Source organism: Dermochelys coriacea, chromosome 12 (assembly GCF_009764565.3).
Source record: "Dermochelys coriacea isolate rDerCor1 chromosome 12, rDerCor1.pri.v4, whole genome shotgun sequence".
In the NCBI taxonomy this organism is placed as follows: Eukaryota; Metazoa; Chordata; order Testudines; family Dermochelyidae; genus Dermochelys; species Dermochelys coriacea.
The window spans coordinates 13,284,327-13,309,276 of NC_050079.1; the positions used below are offsets into that span (position 1 = coordinate 13,284,327).

Consider the following 24,950-nt stretch of genomic DNA (forward strand, 5'->3'; position numbering starts at 1 on the left):
AGGGAACCAATAGAACTGTGGAAATACAAAGTTGAGAATAAAGGATCAGAGGCAGCCACATTCTCACCCATTCACTGGGAGTCATTTGTGCAGGCTCCAACTCATTGAAAGAGAAGTTGGGCTGTGACTTTAAGACTAAATAGACCAAATTCTGGGCTGGCCTAACCTTCATGCAACTCCTATAATTTCAGAGAGAAGGGGAACTCAGGCCAGAATTTGATCTAATGTGTATAAGCTTTAGAATATCTATAATTATCTCTGTAACAAAGCTTTCCAATAGCATGAACAAATCTCCTTGACATTTCCGTGCTAACAAGTTCTCTGAATACAGTATTAGCCTATGTTTCCTATGGAATATGACTGTCGTAGGAATAGTGTTGGTAAAGGGTATAATTGCTGTTCTCTTCCATAGCAACAAACGTTATTTAAGGGTAGATCCTCTCACAATGTCTCTTAGAGGCACTTTTCCCAAGAGAAAACCAATCTATTATGGAGGAAACTGTTTTGACCCCATTAGCTGGGCAGATGCGTATTTGAACTACAGACCTCTAAGCAAAGGCAAACCATTCTCAATTCAAGACAAGCCAGGGCAACCATACGGAAGGGGTGCAATGTCTGACGTTCCCAAGATCTGCATTGTGCGCCATGTGGGCAATTGCTGAATGCTCACTATGTAAGACAACTGGGAGAGTAATATGTGACAAAGGAGTCTGAAAGAAGAGTGAATATTAGGGTACACAGAGGAATAAAAATTTCTGAAAAAATGTCACTTTGGAAATGTACCTCGTTAAAGAAATCAGTATTGGGAAGAGGCTCTGCATGGTTTATGCCCTACACATCACCATGCACTCTAAGATTAGTGTGTAAATATATAGACATACACGATAGTATATGTTTTAGTATATAAACAGCTCTATTCCTATCTTTGTTCATGCATATTTGATTTCATCCCTCTGAGTGTACTGGAAGCTGCATAAGTAACCTTTAAGAGTGGAAATGTCACAACTTTAGTTAGACAGACAAGAGAGAGAGTTCAATCTTTTATTGGACCATCTTCACCCATCTTGTCTCGCTAGTATCCTGGGATTGACATAGCTACAGCTACACTGCATATAACTCTAGTTAGTTAGTTAATTGTGGTCTTCATTCTAACAATAGGGCTATTGCACAACAAACTTTCACAACATTGATTTTTTTTTCTCCTACCAGCTGGGAGCTCTGCTGAAAGAACAATAGATTTAATAATATTAGCAAAGCAAAGAAACCAAGAAAGAATGAGCTCTTGAAAATAAGAAGGTCAAGCCACAATCAATTTCCAGATTTAAAATTATGTTTTTAAAATGTATGTTTAATACCAGTTCCTGTTTATGTTTAGCAAGTCAAAGCATGTAAGGTTTAAAGTTTTTGAATGACTGCTTTATCTGATAGTCCAGAGTTAAGCCCCGGAGGTTAAGCAATAAAAGAGAAACAAAAATAACTTAACAGTTTTTGCAGCTAGTTGAACCCAGCAACAGCTCCTTAAACAGCTTTAACCTTGCTAGGGTTTAAAATGCTTATAAAGCTACAAGATGCATTTAAAAGCTATGAATTTGCTAAGTAGGATTTCATTTCCCCTTCTTATTAGAGGTCATTAAATTTATTAGATGTTACTAAAATCCTTGTAAACAGAAAATATGAAGGCTTATAAAATGTGCTCTCTATTTTCAGCCTAATAATTAAGATGCAGCTAGGAACAGGCTAATAACAGAGCCCTAATTTATGAGATGCCATTAGATCCAAAATCTCAGGAGTATGTATTATACAGTGAATTGAATACAATGCCTACTGAACCACAGTGATTAACCATAGCACTATATAGAAATATAAATACATTATACAAAGGATGTGATAGAGTTCAGAGTGAAGCACTGCATAGATATTACCTCTCACAGGATATATTTTCTATTGGATACAAACTCTTAAATCAAATTCACCACTCGCTGAAAAGGCAACTATTCTGACTGCTATAGTAAGTCCAAATTTTCATATGCTTTTCCTGTTTCTTTGCATCTGTATGACAAGCCCATGTATTTCTTTGGCTTTGTGCTGCTGTTTCTTTAATCCAAATGATCTTTACAGAAAAGCAGCAATCTAATAAAAATAGTTAATAAAAATGTGCTGTCATGCACCTGTGACAGCAAAATGCAGACATTGTGGTGGATAGACATAACCAGTGATGAGCTGCCAAAATCTTAACAATGGGGTCATTGCCCACCCCCGCCCCCTGGGACTCTTGCCCCATCCAACCCCCCCCCCCATGTTCCTTGACGCCCCCACCCAGGACCCCTGCCCCATCCACCCCTCTGCCCTGTCCCCTGACTGCCCCCAGGACCGGGCAGGAGGGTCTCGTGGGCCACCGTAGTGGGTGCCCACCCCGCCCCTAAGAGCCAGAGGCACCTGCCAGGGGGTGAGGTGGGGAGTCCCGGCAGTGCTTACCTGGGGCAGCTCCCAGGAAACATCCGGCAGGTCCCTCTGGCTCCTAGGGGCAGGGGAGCGAAGCTAAGGGGGGAGCAGGGGGAGCGGCTGCTCCCCCACTGATCACATCAAAAGTGGCACCTTAGGCACTGACTCCCTGGGTGCTCCGGGGCTGGAGCCCTCACGGGGAAAATTGGTGGATGCAGAGTCCCCACCGGCAGCTCCCCACCCCGCCCCCGGCCCCAGCTCACCTCACCTCCGCTCCACCTCCGCCCCTGAACACACCATCCCGCTCTGCTTCTCCGGCCCTCCCCTTGGCCTAAAAGATGCCACTTTTGGCCGGTTAAATTTAGAAGCCTTTTAGAACCAGTTGTCCCTTGTGGAACAACCGGTTCTAAAAGGGCTTCTAAATTTAATAATCTGTTCTAGCGAACTGGTGCGAACTAGCTCCAACTCACCACTGGACATAACACACCTACTCAGCAACAGGAATATAGCTTTAGATCCTCTGCTTCAGGAACACAAACCTCGTCACATTAGGTAAAGGAGAACTTCTACTAGCTGTCGTGGAGCTTGTAGCCTTTGTGGGCCTGCTGCCCCAGGGTAACAATTGCTCAGTTGAGCTATAGTGATGGGTGATAATGCTCCTCCTTATTATGAAAGGAGGAGCATTAGTCTCTCCTTCTTGGATGATTTTGGTTATCGCAGGGCAAACTTTCTCTACAGAGGATAGAGACAAATTGAAATCTAAATGCAACAGGAGATACTTAACCAGTCACTAATAACACATACAGTGCACAGTGGCATTCATAGCAGGAGTCTGCAATCTCAGTAAAGAATGAGTGACATGTCTTCTCTGTTTTTCCCATTTTGTTGAATGAACAGAAGCTGGGGAAGTCCTTTACCGGGTGTCACGAGATTCTGGGATTAACACTGCACATCTAAGACCTAGAGAAGTGACTTCTTGGCTGTAAATACCTGGGGCCAAATTATGCCTTTTGGGACTGGTCTGCATGGGGGCTGTGTGGAGCTACTACATGCCAGGAGGTAGCTCAGAGAGCATGCCTCAAAGAAAGCACAATCCTTTCCTGGGCAGATCAGAACACTGTCAAAGAAGGAGATCCACAGGTTGTTCTATCCAGTATACTAGGCCTCCTCCGTAGACTGAGGCAGAAGGGCCCTAGACTTTTCCCAGCCCCACTCAGGGCAATGTACTCCCCTTGAGGCACACAGGGGGAGCAGTCCCTGCATTCTTCTGGGTGCATGGACTGTTTTTGTCCTTGGCACTTGAGCTGGGGGCTGGCAAGGAACAAGCTCCTTGTATCCCAATCCTTTCCCCTTGTTCACAGTTCACATGACCTCCTGTATGAAGAAGTCAGTAATGTGATGTGTTTCACCATTGGTAGGTCAGACCACAGGGCAGAAAAGGTTTGGGGTTCTTGGTTTTGAGAAAGAAAACTTGGAACAGACTGAGGGTATCTAGACCCCAAGCAAATTTGTCTTCATATTCCTGGGGAGATAGTGGTATAAAGTGTGTTACAGTTAGAGGAAAGAAATACATTTCAGGGCAATCCTTATTTCTTAATGGACCTTCATCAAGTTGCTTGTGCACTAAATTTTTTTTTTTTAAAAATGAGGAAGTTGGTTAATCCTCTTCTAAAACCTAGAACTGGAAGAAAATGTTACATGCCAAGCAGTCAGAGTTGTTTGGAGTTTCCCCGAACAACTGCCTAATTCTTTTGTTTCCTAGATTTCAATTTATTTATTTATATTCTATAATAACTCTTTTGGGCAGAAAGTCAGCAATCTCCATGCGCTTCTGAAAAAAGAGGTAAAGATGACCCAAAAAACCATTCAGGATTTCAAACAGCAAGAAAAACACCAGTGCACATACAACCCTTGAAAGACTTCACTCTTTCAAGATGATCCCTAAGCCAGTCTCTGTAAAATTGGTGGACAGGAATTGACCCAATATACAGAGGGTCCAGAAAAACTGTATATGGAGCAACCATTTTTGGAGGCCTAAAAATAGTGCCACAGTACAGAAACAAAAAGAAAAGGAGTACTTGTGGCATCTTAGAGACTAACAAATTTATTTGAGCATAAGCTTTCGTGAGCTCAATCCGATGAAGTGAGCTGTAGCTCACGAAAGCTTATGCTCAAATAAATTTGTTAGTCTCTAAGGTGCCACAAGTACTCTTTTTCTTTTTGCGAATACAGACTAACACAGTTGCTACTCTGAAACATTACCGAAACAGTGTACCTGCTCTTACAATCTAGGGAGGAACTCTGAGATTGTGTGTCCAGGAAAGATAATTATCTCTTTCAAACCTAGAAATGAGAGGTAAGGCCATAACCTTCTCCTGAAGGAAGCACAGTTACCCAGGGAAAGCTAGTGAGAACCATTAACGGTAAGACTACTATAACACTAGAGCAACTTAAGAATTTACCTTGCTATGTTATGTGCAATGTAATGAAAATTCAGTATCTGCAGCAAAGCAAACCTTTAAAATACCTTTAGTGTTAGGTTACCTGCTTTAACTCCTTCCTAACACCATTTGTCAGCACAAACAAACTCACCATATCCACGTTCCAGCGATAAAAGTTAGTACTTTCTAGAGTACAAACAATAGACACACAGTGTTTCTTTGTCAATGTCATTAATATGAACAAAGACACAGTATGTACATTGATATACCACAATACATCTCATGGTGATTTATAAACAGTCCTTAAAAAGAACACTAAAATCTAAAAAGCAAAAGTCTCATTGAACTGGCTAGAAAACAAATGTTATTAGACCAGGCTAAAAAACCCCAAACAATATCTAAATACTGGACCAAAACAAAAAATGGAGATCCATAACGGAGTTGTTCCACAACTGAAGATTTAACATATAAAGGTTTTTCACTTATGCCTGTGGGGGCAGGGGGGGATGACACAGCAAATACAGGGGTTGCCATTAAAATGGGTCATTTTACCTTAGTGATGTCTTAGATAACTACAATGAATTCCTGTCATAAGTACACAAAAACGTTGCAGCATCCAGTATCTAATACAATGCAGTAAATATTGGCAAGTACTGACTTTTTTAAAGACAACCACTGTATGATCTTTTCATTAAGATAATGCTTTTTGATACAAAATTTTAGGTTTTTCATGTTTTGAAATCTTGATTTATGGAGTAATGTTACTAGACTTAATAATGAAACAAGTGTGCAGGAAGGGGCACAGGTGGGGAGGAAAGAACTTTGATAAATGTGTAAGTAATAAGTTATTAAGAAGTAAAAAAGTAGTGCCCTCAATACAAGTGCTGCAGTACAGACTATAAAATAGGAGCCAGACCAAAAGTGCTAACAGGTTCGTAGCAAGCATTCCAACATGGTTCAGGCCAATACGTGTATATTTTGACAAACGACACCCATACTGACCATACCTGGATCTTTTCTGACAAGTTACTGGCAATTGTATCCATATCGTACAGTTGTACAGTAAAATGGAGAAGGGTCAACACAGATAAGAAAGAGAGAGAGAGAGAGCTGGACTAAATTCCTCCTTGTATATTATCTGTGGAACAGCTTACTGGTTCCAATGAGTTGTACAGGCACAACCCACTGAAGGCATTGGGACTGCATGCATGTCACAGAGGGCTTTATCTGAAGACAAAGGTTTAACTCAGGGTTAAAGTGACCTGCAGAATCTCTATCACAGGTGAGGATGCATCAGAAGGAAAGCACCCAGCTTCACTTTCAGATCCCAGTGTGATTTTTGTAGGGATGGCAGTCCAATCAAACATCTTTTAAACTCATTTAACATGGAAATAGTAGAGACAACAGCCACAGAACTATAGACATGCCATTTCTCAGAGTTACATTTGAAATCAAAATGGCACTTTTAACTTGTGTGTCTGAGTTTCTCCATTTAAAGCATTCTGAGTTCTGAAGATGAAAAAAATGCTTAATGTGCTAGTATTATTAGTTATTCACATTTTCACTGAAACTCTTGAGCAGAGGTCCTTGACAAAACTATTTCTTCCCATTCCACATAAGCTTAATGGGTACAATGAAATAAGATAAATTTGAGGAAAAACCTTTGGGAATGTACAAGGGTCTGCATCTCATTAAAAAAATTTACATAGACATTTATTCTCAAAGTGAAACCAAGTTTCTTAGGGCACACTGGAGATAGCAAATGGAGCCTTAGTCATACACATTTAGTTTCAAAGTTATGTTACTACTCACAGAGAGAAATCAATGTATAGTATATTAAAAACAATCATTGCAGCCCTTTAAATGATCAGATAGTTTAGCTTTGAATCCATTCGAGCTAATGGAGGCTTTAATGGCTTCTGACAGATTGTTCCATTGATCAAGGGATGTATGAAAAGCATTGCCTACCGAACTCTGGTTTGATTTTAAGAAAACTGAATGTTAACGATAAACAAACGTAAATTGTTCACATTTTCATTGGAATAACTCTATCTGACTGGTTCACAGAACCAGTGAAATAAAGGATAATTGGAATACTATACACCTGACTTTATTCTTTCAGTCTGTAATTAAGAGGACTAATCAGACCAAGATTGTTGGCATGGAGGCAAGTATTTGGCGATATGAGAAAAAGAGCTAATCTGATGGCAAAATTCTGATTTGTGCTGTGTACAATCATAATGAAATCAATGGGGTCTCAAGAGCCATAAGTCAGGACAAAATTTGGTCTTTTATGTGACATGAAAGATGAGTGGTGTCTCCATGCCAATGAGAGAGAAATCTTAGATGATGCAATTGATATTTGGTAGGTCTTCAGGTCACATGTGAACTGGTCTTCTCCATATCAAACAGCTGGCACTTTAATGTAACAAGCTAATCAGGTATTTCTGTAGCCTTAACAAATGCAGCCTCTGCAAATTTATGCATTATTTTCTCTTATTTAATGAATGGCCTGAAATATGCTGGCTTATTCTGAGAAGAAGAATGAAATTAAATTTTCATCTCAGTTTCAGTGGCACAGTTTCCATTGCATTGCACCAGGTCAATGACATGACACCAGCATATCTGAGAGGAGAATTATACCCATTATTAGTCTCATAGCCTCATCCATTTGCATTGTTTGTGATGGATTTTTTTATTCTTTTCTTGCCTTTTTTTTTTTTATTATGGCTCTTGAAACCCCAAATCTGTCCCACAGCATTACAGAGATCATGCATGATTTGAAAGGACATCTTGCTAAGTAAATCCATTTAATTACCAATTAAAATATCCACTATTTCATTATGATAATAAAGAGAAATGATCTGGATATTTATAATGTGGCATGCTACACATCCTTGAGATTTTCCAGTTGGTAATTATTCATAGCATTCTTATTTACATTTTAGACATTCTCACTCTCTTGTAAAGCTCAGAGCATAAGAATGGTGACCTTAAAATCTACTCTGTTGGTGTTAATGTTTTGCATTTACTTAACCTTTTAACAAGGGGAAGAACCTGCAGGATGAAATAGTTTCATATGCAGTGATGTGAATAAAGCATTATGAAATAATTTCTGATCTACATGGCCAGAAAACTGTAGTTTTCTACTGACCACCTTAAAGTTGGCCGTCACCTTTCATCCCCTAACTAGTGATGCAATGTTGATTAAAATGCATAGCCAATTAATTTTCACTACACTTGTTCCTTATGCAAAATGTTGAAGAGATCAAGTAACCATGCTCATTCAAGTTATGGACTATAGACCAAACATCATGGTGCAGAGAAGAAAGAGTTAGTACATTGCCAATCCTTCTGGGAAGCAGGTTCCACAGCATATTCAGATCACCTGACACTGAAGATGTGCTCCCCAAAATACACCCCCCAAACCACCTGGACTCACAGAATGATTGCTTTCAAGGTAGAAAGCACTTTATACATCACATGAGCTCCAACCCACCAGTTTGTTACCTTGTTGTTCTGTACCTTCCCTAATCTCTGTTTTCGATGTTACGTTCTAAACTACTTGCCCATGAAGGTACCTATACTAAGACACAGAATAAATCTATCTGGCCTTTGACAGCCTGATGCCAAAGCTGACTTCAGCTTTGCAAAGTGTTGTGGGACAATTGACCTGAGTGAACAAAACTGTGGGCAGAGAATAATACATTCAGTTAATATAACTTCGCAACACTTTTATGTCATGTGCACAATGCCTGTTACAGTGGTGTATACTATGCCTAACATGTATGTATTGGCTCTCTATCTTCTGCCAAAATTTTCCTTCTATCAGTATAAAACTAACTGCGTATCAATTTTTTAAAATAAAAAGCCCATGCCTTGAGCATTTCATTTGTATTGGTTCCATGTTTAGTCCGTAGCTTTTGTAAAATTGATGAATATTGTCTAAAGGCAAGTGCAGACAGGCAAACGGATCTGTATCTTCCGTAATCCATTTAGCCTGACATACACACATGCAAGGGAACTATTTTACCTCAATTCTTTCAGGGCTGATGAAAAGTAAATGTAAGCAAAGTCATGAACTTCACCATTTGCAAAGATTCAATGAATCCAATATTAGAAGCTAATTTATGTTTTTCCCCTGAAACAGACTGACCTCGGTCCTCATGTATGTAGAGTATCTAGAGTCAATAAACAATTCTGGTACATAGAACATCCATTAGAGGCCTATGTTAAGAATGTTTCATAGTGCATCCAAAATGGTAATGAGTTACCTAATGCTGCAATGTTAATGGATGAGCTAGAGGATCATTTCAAGAGGACCTCAGTCATAATTATTCAAATGAAATAAAGCAATTTTCTAAACCATTTTCTTATTAATGTCTGTTTCTAGTAGTATCTTGAACAAGGCAACAAGTATACTGAGTGCTCCTTTTTCTTGTATGATTATTTACCTGTAACTGTGTTCTTCTGAGTATCAGAGCGGTAGCCGTATAAGTCTGGATCTGTGAAAGCGGCAAAGAGTCCTGTGGCACCTTATAGACTAACAGACATATTGGAGCATAAGCTTTCGTGGGTGAATACCCACTTCTTCAGATGCATGTATTGGATGAAAGCTTATGCTCCAATACGTCCGTTAGTCTATAAGGTGCCACAGGACTCTTTGCTGTGTTCTTCTGAGTGCTACCATCTGCTCTGGACAGTTCCAATCAGCTTTGCTAATTCATGGCTGCCTATCATGAACACTGGGAAAATGGAGGGCTGTATTCGTATTTTACAATGGTGTAACTCCAATGAGTTCAATGGAATTACTCGAATTTACTGTGGTATAAGTGAAATTGGAAGCAGAAACAGCATTTAATCCTATCTGAGCCACCATTAGGTGTCTGAGTCTTGATATCTTGCTAGTGAACCTTAGGCCTTGTCTATACTGGGTATGTCCCCGAATTACAGGCACCAGTGTAGCTGTACCAGTGCAGACTCCTAGATTTTCACGGATTTATATCTCCACCATTGCAAACTGTGGCACAGAGCAGTAGAGGCTTGGACTGGTGCAGCTAGTACTTTGGCTTCAATCCCCAGCATAAGCAAGGCCTAAGACTTACATATTTTTAAAAATTCTATTAAAAGCTACCACCACTCTTCTAAAAAAGAAAAGACATTAGTGGCCTTTGAATACCACAATAAATTATTGTTTGCCAATATTTTTTAATAGTTATGCTTTCACTTGAGCAGCTGTCTACAACATTGAAGTTTCTTCTCTAATTATGGCAGTCAAATTCATTTCACCACTTCAATTCCCATGGTTTCTACCAGTGGTTAATTAAACAAAAATTAATCAAAGTAGCAACAGCAAAAACAAACAACTCCCCTCCCCCTCCCAAATAAAACTTGTGTTAAATGTATTTTGTTAACTCCTTTCCAAAGGAATATCTGTCTGCATGAGAAACTACCTTTTCTGAAGCAGAATCCCCACAACTTCAACTAGTTCATTTTTAAGTGATTTCCAAAGTAAACAGCATTTAGTGTGGCACTAATCCAAATGTATGCAGTTTGCCCAATGGTACAGCCAAGCCTTAACTAGAGCAGAAAAAAAGCTGTGCTCATGAAATAGCATTCTTTTCAAGTCCTAAGAAAACTGACACAGAGGATATCACTTAAATGGTGTGTACCGGGATCAAGATCCTAAGCCAATTAAATCTAATTTAAGTACAAAAGCTACTTCTTTAAAGGTGTCTTACCTTTTTTTAAAGGTGGCTGATGGCCAGAGCAACAGCCCCAGCAATGCAGTGATACCATATACTCAGGCCAGGTCTACACTACAAACTTTTGCCAGCATAGCTATACTGGTCAGGAATGTGAAGAGGTGTGATCCCTGACTGACATACCTGTGCTGGCAAAAGTTCCTAATGTAGATGCAGTTATACTGCAAAGCTGCACTTCTGTTGGTATAATTATTTTGACTTGGAATAAGCTATACAGGCAAGGACACAACTGCTATGAGCTGTGTCTAAGTAGGAGTGCTTTCCCAATACAGTATAACTGCTATAGCTATCCTGGCAAAGTGCACCTTTGGCTTCAATATGATTTTAAATAGAATAATCCCCATCTTATTAGCAATGTCAAGCAATGAATGTTACACTTTTTAATCGTGGTACGGATGTACTGGATGTCTATATAATTTTGTTTTAGTTTGGTTATATGACTTCAGGAAGTAAACCAGTTTAATTTAGAATACAACTTAAATTAAAGAAAATTAACACTCTTTTATTCAGGATAGTCCTGTATGGTCCAGCATGGAATTGCTGGCTTTTCTGGAATATTATTTCAAAACAGATCACAAACAACCTTACTTTTAAGATCTCATACTGTATTTTTATGCTTAGTCCTCTTTTTTTGCAGCAATCACTAAAACAGTAGCCAAGAACCATAATCCAGTTACAAAGGGCATAAAAAGGGTAAAAAAGCATACATTTGCATTCAGAGAAGACATAAAATAACTCATATGATGTAAGGATAAGAGAATTTAAGAGATTTATTCCATTTTGACTACATTTCTTTCAAAAGGATGAAAAGTAGAGCACTGGTAATTTTAAACTAGAGCACATCTTCTACTGCTCCATCTACTCAAGCAGAGTTTGCAGGTTAGCAATTACTTCTTCAAGATCATATGGCAGAGGCATACTGGGATCATCATCCTTCCAGAGGGGATGGCACTTTGGCTTTTGCTCTTCTGGCAAACTCATTGCAAGTTGGCATTGGCATCTGAAAAAAAAAAGATGAACAAAGAATTACTTTTAAGAGAAGGAATGTCAAGAAACCAAACTCTAAGGAAGGTATATTTGTCCATTAAGATAAACAAATAGTGAGAGAGATAACAAATCTGTGGACAAAATAGGTTGTTCACTTATAGAGAAGCAGCCATGTTTTCTGTTGTAAGCCTTGTGTTATCTAGAGGGATTTCTTAGAAAGCCAATCAGAAAGAAAATTCAGTTTGCATACCTTTTTATGGTGAATTATTTTTTCATTATCTCAGCTGTTATTTAAAGTACATGGTTAAACTATTATCAGATTTAAATGGTTGTGGGTTTTCAGTGTATTACTACTGAGAAAGATTAAACTGAATTTACTGCATTAAGGTCGGGGAATAGATTAAATAATATTACAGAAGCAGGATTGGCTTTGTAGATTCTAGAGATTTACAAGTGTATAAGCTTCCTTTGCTCTGAAAAAGGCAACATAAAAAGGAAAAAGTGTATAAAGATATATGCAAATGAAAGCTAAAAACAATTTCCACTGATGAATAGGTAGGCAAAACTTCAATAAAATTAAATTAAGATGTTAGTGTATGTTAGTCCCCAGAGAAAACTTTTAAATTACAGTGTTTTTTATTAAATGGATTATTCATCAATACTAGTGAAGTCTAATTATAATATGCACCTAAATTGCAGCCCAGCACAGGAAAGTTTTATGAGTAGCAACAGTCACATCTCTTAAGATTAGTTTGTAATACAGGCTGTCACTTATTTGCACTGCATTAGAAAATTTGTAACAATTCAGTGACTTTTTTTATTTACCATTTGCTGATTAATTAGCTAATGTCTGTAAGGCACTATGATAATGAAAAGTGCCAAATACTATTACAATTACTTCATATGTACAGTAGATGAATTCATTTAATTACAAGAAAAATCAGATCACATAGATAGAAATTAACTGTTTTATCCCAGGTAAGAAATAGGCAAAACTATATTTTGTATGCAAAAATAAATAGAAGTCTTTCATTATTTAAAAAATATAAAATGAAATTTATTTTTCAAGTGGCTTTATACTACTCAGGTGTCTTTCAGCTCTGTAAAATGAACTAGATCAACACAAATAACTTCCTGGTCCCCTCTCAAGGCCTTCTGGAAGAGAATGCTCCCAAATGAAAGATGTCTTCTTCTCTTGGGAATTATTAATGGCAGTGTAATACCCATGAGAAAACATACTTCAACTTTAGAACCACGTTGGTGTGTGGTTAATTGTGGCACCAGCATCCTGTGCACTCAATCCATCGTACATTAAACTACAAGGACAGTATTAACACATAACATTCCAATATATCTTCAGCTCTCCACATCAGCCCCTGATAATAGCATCTGTTAACATGCACTAAGTACTATTATGTAGCACATCACTTCATAAATAATAAGATTAGTCGACCTCAGGGCCCCGAGAAGAGTAATGTGTTTAAATGTTCTCATTATTTATTTAAAACAAGAATTAAAGGAACAGAAGCTTCTTGTGACAATCCTCTTAGCATAAATATTAAACTGTTTGCATTGATAAGCTGCACTGTACAGAATAACAAAGGATTTGTTTTGCAGGCTGCTTTATAACAGTTGTTAGAGAAAATGCAGTTTAGTGTTTGAGTTCTGAGAGGTACTTAACTGATTGTGCCATCATGTTTTAAAGACATTTTCGAAATTATATAAAGGAACAGGAGAAAATTAATATGCAAGAGAAGCTGAAACTAATTACAGCATAACTCTGTAAGGTTTTTAAAATCTTGCTTTATTTTTGGTCTCAGCACAAAATAACATGCTCAATTTGCTGGGTAGTATAAAATATTCCAGTGTTAGCATTTCAATCTAAAAAAGTGGATAAATTAAACCGTGTAGAGATTATTACAGTTAACACATCAAGAGGCTCTGTTAGTAAAGACTGCCAGGCATACTATGTGCTTTAGCAAAAGTCAATTTGTTATAAACAATCACTTTAAATTCTTTGGGAGGGAACATGCATCACCTTTCAATGCCAGTTGTAGTGTATATTCCTAACCTTCAGCACCTCCCTATATAATTTATTTCCTACCAACTTTTTCCTCACATTTTAATTTTGGGCATCAGTGTCACTTTAAAAATTAAAAGCCCTCTTTTACCTAGACAAGGCAGATTTACTGAATCTTGGATTCTTTCATATCCTGCTCACAGGAGGCTGACTGACCAACAGCTGCAGTATATTTCCAGCATATCAGCTTAGCGCCAAAGTGGCCCTCCAGCCCCATGGTAATATAAACCCACCAAACAGGAAGAGGGACATATTAAAATATAAATGACTAGTACCTATAAATGCGTGGATGGTGTCCACCTTTCCAAAGCCTCACCTTTCGAGCCCCTCACCAACACAACCAAAACCATCCCAGTTTCAATTACAATGTCCATTTGGAAGTAGCAGTTGATTACAATTCACTGTGCACTGATCTACATTCTCATTATCTCTTTCCCACCATATTCAACTGGTTTTTATCCTGGCTATGGGCATACAATAGGAAATCTCTTTTGCGTATTAATATTACCAACTAATTTTCCTTTCATAACAATTCAATTAAACAATAATATACAATTTTTATAAGAGTTGTTTTTTTCACCGAGATGGTGGCTATTTCACTATAGGCAAATATTAATTCACTAAAACAGATATTTCCCTGGTTATCATCTCTAGGGTTGTACTTACATTTTGATGATCAGGGTGTCAGCTACATTAGAGGACACTGATCATGATGCTAAAATTAACCACTTTAGCTAAAGTGTGTGTTAATTATGGGTATGCAAGCAGTCAATAAAAGGTTAATGCAAAAGTCAAAGGATAAATTTATTTCAGTATTGCATCATTCCACAGACTAAATGACTAACATTATACTTTGTGTTTTTAATCAATAGATTTTACAGTAATGTTCTAGCCATTGATTTTAAAAACAGTATTCTTTCTTTCCCCTAAGTTTTGCAACTAATAAGGAATAAGTATCAATATTCTTACATACTCTTATTTCAGACAAATACTTTTCTGTTCAAGTATGAAGACTAGGACCCCATGCTACACAGGCAGAAAAATGTGGGTGGTGTGGAAGTATGTGATTAATGCAACTGTGAAGTGTTGTCTAGTAATCAGAGTAAGAAATTGTGAGATATGACTCCTGGCTTCTAGTAACATGTTTATCTACCCTACAGAAGATAGGCACTTAGAGTGGTTCACCCTGCACAGGGTAACTAGAATGGGGAGAGGGCACAGGGAGTCCATTCCCTGCCTCCCAGCCCATAGAAGGTAGTTCTAATTTGGTTAGCTTTGCTCAGGAGTGAAAACAGTGGTGGGGACCAGATAGGGGTTGTGAGGCAAAACGGAGGGCATGGTGAACGTACTACATCTTTTTATAGGTGCTGACTCCAGGATCCCTGGAGGCATTATGCTTTATAAAGGAGCTAAAAGCCCCCATCCATCATTGCTGGAGCAGTAGGTATTCACTTAAACACTCCAGAGAAATGTAGAGCTACACCTTGATCCTTAATGTTGAAAAATGCTTTAAGATTCACAGATTGAAAGCCCTATTATTAGTTGTTATCTCTATTGCTCTCTCTAGAAACACTAAAGCCACCCCTTTACCACACATAGAAATGGAAAATATTGGGCACCACAGTGTGCTCTGTCAGTGATGCACTGGGCTAAAGATATTGTCTAATATGTGCTTATAAAACAGCGACAAAGGTAAAAGGTCAATAAGACAGTTTCCAAGCAAAAGGATACCAAACAGCAAGGGTCTGTTTTTGAATTGAATAGGAGCTCCAGGTGCTCAGCACCTTTGAACGTCAGACTCTATGAGCAGGAGTCACTTGCTTAAGTGCTATACTAGTTGAATAAAGCCAGCTGATGTAATCTCTATAGGGCTGATTTTTCAGCTCATGGTATTCACTTGTGCACATGCCAAACTGCATAGACAAGTACATTTGGCCGTAGTCTGCAGGTATCCACAGCTGCAGATGCACTTTCACAAGAGCAGGTTTTAGAATTTTTAAAGTAATTGAATTTGAACACTCAAAGTCCAAGTATTCTATTGAGTTTTCAGGATGCAAATTTTAACACTGTAACACAAAGGTGTTAGAATTTGTAAAGCAGAAGTGAATGTACATCCTTAGGAAATTTTTCACATGCACAAGTGGAGGCTGGGTAGATGCCCAGATAAAAATATGGGCAAACTAGCATTCATATGCAATACTTGTATGTCAGTAGAATCATTAGAGATTTTCAAAGAAATGGGTTGTTATATTGAATAATCCCCCAATAAGACATGTGCATGCATCAACCTTGATTAAAATGATTTAACATTTGTAACATGTACATTGTTCTGAATAATAATGTTCTCTTTAGACAGCACGAAGATTCACAGAGATCTTACCAAGTTGGGTCCTGCCCATGCAAAGAGGTCTGCATGGTTGAACCATTGATCCAGCACAGAGTCCATCTGAGTTCAACAGGGCTCTGCACAAGCATAGGCATCTATATACACAGTTCCCCTTGCAGGATTGTGGCCTAGGTCCTGAGCCTTCAAATCTTTCTTCTCCTGAGTGATTATGACAGATGAATAGTTCCACAGACTTTTACGATTATTCCAGTTCATTCTGAACCCACATTATTAGCTGTCTTAGCATGTCTCTTACCAGAGAATGCATTTCTCTCTTGAGTTATATATATTTATGTGCTCAAACCTATAGAAAAATATGAGACTATTTACGTGAGTACAGATTACACAGGTGAGTAAATCTCAGTAATTACACACACACAAAATGCCTCTCTTGCCAGTATAATGCAGCTACTTCTGGGGTAGTAGGCATCAGGGTTAAAATCCTGGCCCTACTGAAGTCAATGGCAAAACTTCCATTGACTTCAACAGGCTCATGATTTCACCCTAAATGTTTACCAGCAAACAGCAATCCTGACAATGGCCCCACGTAACAATAAAAAATATCATATCCAACAGAAACTGCAGAGAGACTATTATAAACTAGATGCAATTACCCAAGCTGAAATTTGGCCAGGACACTGAAATTTACATGCCTTTTAAAAAAAATCCAGACTTTCTTAATGTCTGACAGCAATCAGTTCTTTGGCCTTGCATCTCATCTGAGTAAATCAGCTGATGTAACTTGCAATCACAACATACAATCTTTTATCATTTTTATTTTAAAATGTCTAGAAAGAAAACTAAATCTGATTTGCTAAACAGACCGATTTGCTTGGTAAAGAACATGAAAAGCACTGCTTTTAAGTAAAGACTTAGTTTGATGGTGGACAATGTCCTTCATCTTTGGTCATGGATGGGGAGTGGGATAAATTCCTTAGAAAGTATCAAAACTGTAACATCTGCCATTAAAATAAATGATCTTGTACTATATTTTCATGGTAAATCGAAAGGTGTGAGGATAAAAGTGCCTGACATGATACAGTGGGGTTAGGGGAAGCTTTGTAAAGAGAAAGCATTTATCCACTTAACCAGGTGGGTGTCCATTATGACATTAACAATTTAACAAATTATGATAGGCCTAATTTTATCCTTCCCTTCGCTCCAGGCACTTGTCTGGTCACAGTAGCTGTTAACATGTGAAAATTTACTGCCACCAATTAAGGTTTAAGGCCATCAGGTAGAATGCTGAGAACAATTTTATACCCAGGTCTATTTGTTAGCATGTCAGTTACATAACAATGGTGATGAATGGGCTACCCTGACAGCTGAACAGTTAGGAGTTGCTGACCTCTGATCTCAGTCACATGATAGGGTCACCTGAAACTTGCATTGCTCCTACCTGACTGCATATAACAATATAGGGGTCAAATGGCTTGGAGATTATATGTATAATGTCTGAGGCAGCCCAATTATAGCTTTAGGGAACGCAGTGTTGAATTCCATAGCTCTGCAGCATAGAGCTGTAGAACTCTGCAGAAATCTGTGAGACAAAAGGTATACCATTTCAGAGGTCTAAAGTAACTTTCCTTGCTGTTCAGTAGAATGGACTTACTGTCCTCTGGGAACAACAATGAAAATAAACACTTTTGAAGAAGCTGTGACTCTACCATCGGAAGAAAAATGTGCTCTAGCCATTGCATTAACTATGCATTTTCTCTCAGAGAGTTTCCATCTGGGACCCCTGTATCAGAGTGCAATTACTATTATGCTCGGTCAGAAAGACCTTTTAGCTGGAGACTAGCCTTAGCAGCAAAGCTTACATTTGGAACTGGAGCTGAACTTCCCTACGGTTCAGGGTTAAGGTTCAGTTCTAGGTGTCTTGTTCAGCATGTTTTAGAGAAAGGAGCAGGCACAATGTCTAGATATAAATCAGAACTTCAGCAAAGTTCAGGGTGCTTGGAATTCGGGTATGAGTTCATCTCCCTTGATGCTGCGTGTGCTTTCAAGGAGGACAGAATTACTTTCTGATCACTATAGTTATCTCTGTAAAATACTGGCAGGCCAACCCTCTACACATTGGTTACAAGATTCTGAGTAAGAGACTCACACTGAGTGCCCTATCAAACTGCTGCTTGCTGAAAAACAGAGAGATAATGGAAATATGTTGAGTTAGAAGGAGTTTACAGAAATGTAATCAGGAAAAAAATCATAACAGTTTACTTCATATGGCTGGATGCTATTTTTCCTTCAGAAATAACAATAGGATGTCCTGGGATGATACAATCAAATTCCATTTTTTTTTAAGAACTGGAATTTTGAGGTTCATTCTGAATCCACATTACCAATTTTCTTAGCATTTTACTAGTGCAGAAATTCTCTCCTCTGTTTTTTCCACCAAATGCATCCGATGAAGTGAGCTGTAGCTCACGAAAGCTTATGCTCTAATAAATTTGTTAGTCTCTAAGGTGCCACAAGTACTCCTTTTCTTTTTGCGAATACAGACTAACACGGCTGCTACTCTGAATCTCACACCATGCTTTCTAGAGAAGAGAAAGGTGAACAATCCGTGGTGGAGACATTTTCTTTTTAATTCTTCCAGGTTGGCTCTTACCTGACAGTGCAAACTAAAACTTTCAAAAAAACAAAAACAAAAAAAACAACAACCCCCAAACAAAATGCAAAATTTAGTCTGATTGACTTTAAGGGTCAGATTTTCAAAAGCACTCAGCTCCCAGTTAGGTCCTAAACTGAAGTGGCCAGATGGAAACTGAAGGGTTCTTACCTCTTCTGAAAATCTGGTCCTAATGTGTTCCATGGTCTAGCCCACTTACATTCAGCCTCTGTGGATGCTCTTTTATATGCTGTAGCTACAGTGTGCCCAACAGTCAATAATAGTTAAGAGCAGGAGCAATTGCTCTTCATTTATAGAGGGAAGAGATAACTGAGGAAATGAATTTGCTCCCAGATGAGGAATTGGGAGAAGGAATGCCAGATTCAGGGTTGGACTGAGGGAGTACCAGTTTAGAGTTTATAATTCAAGAAAAAATGAAAGGCTATATATGATCCTTCCACAAATAAAATCCACCCCAAACTCTGACTCCAAAAAGCTGTAACCAAATGTGTCAGTGGTGAATTTGACTCTTAATACGTTACAGAAGCTTGTTGTCCTGCTCACAGAAAAGCCTGAGGTTCCTGCAGGCATTCTTTCTATTGGTAATGAGGGCTCCGATGCAGCATCCTGGGGAATCACTTGTGACACAAGCATGATGACCTGAAATCAACCAGTATTACCGCTGTATGTGGTTTTGCAAAGTAAATCTGTATCAGAATCTAGCTTTTAACATTGTCCTGCAGAGAATATTGTGCTGTTCTACATAGATGCAGGGGTGAGACAAATGAATTTGACAATAAAGAGGTTTAAGTGACAGCTGCATGAGCTTTAAAATGCCAGTGTTTCTATTATTACCCAAATTGCAAGCTTAATATTCCCCCCCCCGCCCCACCCTCCATCTGCTCACCTGAGAACTGGATGGTAAGCTTGAGTACAACTACTGGGTTTTACAGAATGTCACACTGATGGAAATAGCAAGGCGCACACAAGTCAATACAGTGTACAAAAGCAGTACCTGTCTTTCCTCTTCACATAATGAAAGTCCAAGGCCCTAAAACAATATCCACTTGGTGGAACTAAGTAGAATCAATATTTTCATGTATATATATATATCAATGTATGTTAAAGGGAATTCATATATGTATACACACAGGCACTCACATAGGACGGACATTAATCAAATAAAAGAAATTCAGAGGCTATGGGATATAGGAGCAATAATAGTAATTTTTAATACTGTTAAGATTAGAATTTTTAGATTAGTTTTTATGTAACCTTTTGGAGAAAGCTTATATGGGCTTTAATGTCCGTAAATCTGCTATTGTCATCACCACTCATATTTAATAACCTTACTGTGGAGCAGTACTGTACTAATCAAGGGCCAGGTAATGTAACACATCTTTCAAGGTTTCTTACATTTTAATATAGAAAATTAAATTCAAAATTCATTTCTCCCCCTCTTTGTTCTGAAATATCATGCAGAGAAAAATTAGACAAATAAGAAGTTAATCTCCTCCAAATATATAACAACCAAAGAGATTAAATTATACATTCAAAATCTTATATTGATGAATTCACACAACAAAGATATAGAGTTTAACCATGGGCATCAAGAATTAGGCTCAAACATTTACAAAAAATTATGGAAAATTGTAATTTTTTAAAAATATCACATTTGTAATTATTGCAGTGAAAACAGAACTAACATCCAAGGTTTTTCAATAGCAATGTTAAATAAACCTGTGCAAACATACTTCACTGCTTTTCTCACTTGCTAACATATTTAGCTGGCTGTAACTTCAGAAAAGAGTGAAGAGTGGACTGCAAGCTAACCTCTGAAGTGGAGGGTGTACAATGAGACTGAAAAGCCCCTTTTCCCCATCCCAAATCCTTCTCTCAACCCCAGCCAAGTTGAAAGTCCCTTTCTGGTGTATGGGCTTTGCAGCTTTAGGTGGATGGGCTGGCGGAAGAAAGAAGACAAAGAAACAGTATGGTTGGCTCCACTACATGAACTTCCAAGCAGAAATCCATCAAAGAGGTACTACCTCTGATCAAATTAGATCACGTCTGCAAAGCCCATAGTCCCAAATGGGGGGAGGGTGGAGGTTCCTGGTATAATAACACTGGAGACTTCATGGAGCCATGCTACCCATAGGAGACCAGATAACCAATGGAGCAGTGCTGAGACACTTGGCTTCCACAGAGGCAGTCCAGCCTCCTCTCTCTGTCCTGAGATCTGAATGGATCTTACGAAGTCTGTGTGGTTAGTGGACAAGTCTCCTGCCAGTTCAGTTTGGGAACAAATTAGTCCCCCTGAGAGGACTAGGAACAAGCACTGTGAAACTCCCCATGGTCCCTGTTTCCCATATAGGAATGCCTTCATAGGGGTAGTGTGTTTGTCCAGTTATTTCATCAACAAATATGACCACTATACTACAGGGGATTACAAATCCCCCAGAGCAACACTTAATAAACAGCACAGCATTTGCAGAAACACGAAGTTTAATCCAATCTAACCTACAGTTTTCATATTGTATATGTGCAACAACTACCTGTTTCCCAAAGACTTCTGTTCCCCATTTTTTAAAACAACATGTGCAGATGCACTGTACCCTGAATGCATGAGAATAATGGGTATGCATATTTATGCACACACCCCTCCATATGGACACTTACAAATAATCCCACCACTCTGAAGGGTTCATCATTTAGAGGAGAATTTTCAACACCAACAGCGTGGATTTAGGCTTACTGTTCTCATTACAAATGACGGCTGTGCAGCAATTCTTGACTGCGAATACTGATTTGACTCCAGACAACATAAAAATATCTCAACCTCATTATAATTTATATTCCCTCAACAGGAACCTAAAATGCTCCATTTCTGTCTCATACAATGTACAATCTGCTGTTTTACCTCACACACAATCCGTGCTCTCCTATGATTTCTCAAAGAAACAAAATGTCTGCTATGCACAGAGAGTATAAACACAGCTGACTTGTTTTCCCCAAATTATTGATTTTATGCAGTTTTAAAATAACTATTTTCATCCTGTTTGCATTATCAACTGAGACATTGTTCCTCCATGTTCACCAAAATGCAGACGTAATTGTTGATTTAGAGTCTTTGGAGAGATTGTACTGTATTATCCAGAATCTACGCTTCTATTAACATAAAGTTTCTAGCTCTTCTGGTTGAGAAGATAGCCTGGACAATGTAAACTGATGCATGGTTATCCTGTTGAGTCCATAGACAGACTGACGCAATAGCATCCAGGGAGCTGTGAACTTCCCCCATTTATTTAACTAGGGTGTTTGCTTGGGGCCATATGCTCTCCTCTGTTGTGCAGTGTGGCAATAAATAAAAGAGAGGAAAGAGGAGTGGTAATATAACCAACAGAAAAGGAAATATCAGTAGCATGCTTCCCAGGAGACTACAGATACTCTCCTCTATGAACAGTAGGCTGGTGGGAGATTTGGGGGCTGATCTACGCACTACATGGCATGTTCTTCTCTTCTGGCTGAAACCCACACAAGAGTTAATGATGAAAGTAGCATTTAATCTCCCCATCCATGCCTTTTAGCTATCTTGGTAGGTGGAGAACATATAAGGCTTAAAAAGCAGACAAAATGAACTGGTAGCATAGTTTCTGGGGAAGTATTGCAGCAGGGTGGGCTTTCCATAGGATGCCCCAGGATTTACAAGGAGGGAGCCCGATTTTCCCAAGAATCCTTAGTGTTTGAAGACTGTGCCCTTTGTCTCTTCCAGGAAGCTGCACACATGTTGCACAGATTTTTGATGATGTGTTTTTCCATGGGAAAGGAGCATTTAGCACTTGCAGCTTCGTTATTAGGGGCTACAACCCTACACATTTGCGGGAATGGCAAATAGAAACCCATTGTTGAATGGACAATCCTGATTTGGTGTACATGGGAGTGAGATCAAGGGAAGATTTTTTAGACTGTGAAAGTTTCCCCCAAGGGAACTGATAGAAACCCCACTGTTTCACACATTTAACCTAGACTGCTCAAAACAGTAGAAAAATGTGCTCTGACTCTTCAACCGCCAAGATTCTTTCAGACCCAAACACTCCACTGCTGCCCTCCCAGGTTCCTGAAACAATCCCTGACCTGCCCCACCACCTGTTAGTAGGACCTCCAAATGTCCCATTTCGCTAGCATCAATTCTCGCCTGCAACCCACCTCTCAATCCCTCCCCACCCAAAAGCCAACACTCAAATCACTTTCCCCGCACTACCACCACCATTAACTCCTACCACTGTGCTGCCCCCGCCAACTTTGGTCCATCCAACTTTGGTCCAGCCAACTTTTGGTGAGTGAACTTTATTGACTGATAATTGTCTGATTGGCTGCTAGCCTGCAGGGGGCGGGCATTAGGGTGTCTGTGTGTTTGCGTCAGGGAAGCCTGGCTGTTTAAAAATAGCCGGAGCCTCGCGAACCAGCTGAGCGGCAGCGAACCAGCGGAGCAGCGGGGACAGCAGAGCAGCTCACAGCAGGAGTTTGCCTGGGAGTTCGCCTGGAGTGAGCCCAGTGAGGCTTACATCTTGCCAACGTCTCTGAGGAAGCTCCGTAGTAGGTAGGTGATATGGAAGGGGGGAATTCAGCTGTTGTGACCTGCACTGGATGTGCCATGTTTGTCTTTCTTCCACAGGACAGAAGCGACTTTGTCTGTACAAAGTGCAAGCTGGTCTCCATATTGGAAGAGAAGATTGAAGGTCTGGAGCAACAGGTAACGACCCTGCGTTGTATACGAGAGACTGAGGATTTTCTGGACCAAACTCAGGATAGCCTTCTAGGGGCACAAAGCTCTAAAGATGTAGAGCAGGTTGCACAGAGGAGCCAAGAGGCCAGTGAAGAAGCTTGGCAACATGTGACCTCCAGAAGAGGTAAGCGGAATGTCCGGGTTCCAGTAACACAGACACAGGTAACTAACCGCTTTCATGTTCTCTCCACAGGTACCAATGCGGAGAGTGGACCAGATGATATGTCTGGGGGGAGAAAGCGGAAGGAGACTCCGCTGGTTGGGAGGCATGAGATGCGATGTCCTGAGGTTGGAGGTTCCACGACCACCACTCCCAAGAGGAGAAGGCGGGTGGTGGTGGTCGGGGACTCTCTCCTCCGGGGGACTGAGTCATCTATCTGCCGCCCTGACCGGGAAAACCGAGAAGTCTGCTGCTTGCCAGGGGCTAAGATTCGTGATGTGACGGAGAGACTGCCGAGACTCATCAAGCCCTCGGATCGCTACCCCTTCCTGCTTCTCCACGTGGGCACCAATGATACTGCCAAGAATGACCTTGAGCGGATCACTGCGGACTACGTGGCTCTGGGAAGAAGGATAAAGGAGTTGGAGGCGCAAGTGGTGTTCTCGTCCATCCTCCCCGTGGAAGGAAAAGGCCTGGGTAGGGACCGTCGAATCGTGGAGGTCAACGAATGGCTACGCAGGTGGTGTCGGAGAGAAGGCTTTGGATTCTTTGACCATGGGATGGTGTTCCATGAAGGAGGAGTGCTGGGCAGAGACGGGCTCCATCTTACGAAGAGAGGGAAGAACATCTTTGCCAGCAGGCTGGCTAACCTAGTGAGGAGGGCTTTAAACTAGGTTCACCGGGGGAAGGAGACCAAAGCCCTGAGGTAAGTGGGAAAGCGGGATACCGGGAGGAAGCACAGGCAGGAAGGTCTGTGAGGAGAGGGCTCCTGCCTCATACTGGGAATGAGGGGCGATCAACAGGTTATCTCAAGTGCTTATATACAAATGCACAAAGCCTTGGAAACAAGCAGGGAGAACTGGAGGTCCTGGTGATGTCAAGGAATTATGACGTGATTGGAATAACAGAGACTTGGTGGGATAACTCACATGACTGGAGTACAGTCATGGATGGTTATAAACTGTTCAGGAAGGACAGGCAGGGCAGAAAAGGTGGGGGAATAGCACTGTATGTAAGGGAGCAGTATGACTGCTCAGAGCTCCGGTACGAAACTGTGGAAAAACCTGAGTGTCTCTGGATTAAGTTTAGAAGTGTGTGCAACAAGAGTGATGTCATGGTGGGAGTCTGCTATAGACCACCGGACCAGGGGGATGAGGTGGATGAGGCTTTCTTCCGGCAACTCACGGAAGCTACTAGATCGCATGCCCTGATTCTCATGGGTGACTTTAATTTTCCTGATATCTGCTGGGAGAGCAATACAGCGGTGCATAGACAATCCAGGAAGTTTTTGGAAA

General features: G+C 39.9%; 1 protein-coding gene and 1 long non-coding RNA gene across 11 annotated transcripts in view; both read right to left on the reverse strand.

Moving 5' to 3' along the window:
* Positions 1 to 11,394: 11,394 nt before the first annotated feature.
* FTO (FTO alpha-ketoglutarate dependent dioxygenase) overlaps positions 11,395 to 24,950 on the reverse strand; it is a 334,924-nt gene continuing 321,368 nt past the window's right edge. For 9 of the 10 annotated variants that reach the window (XM_043495119.1, XM_043495126.1, XM_038367908.2 and 6 more), the window contains one exon: positions 11,395 to 11,648. In XM_043495119.1, coding sequence (XP_043351054.1) covers positions 11,507 to 11,648 — 142 coding nt within the window. In that variant the 3' untranslated portion in view covers positions 11,395 to 11,506. The remainder of the gene's footprint in view (positions 11,649 to 24,950) is intronic. The other variant, XM_043495125.1, reaches the window with a different exon arrangement.
* Positions 18,405 to 21,046, reverse strand: LOC122456319. The gene is made up of 2 exons (XR_006275177.1): positions 18,620 to 21,046; positions 18,405 to 18,476 (listed from the first exon to the last, which is right to left on the reverse strand). It is a non-coding gene; the product is annotated as an uncharacterized LOC122456319 (long non-coding RNA).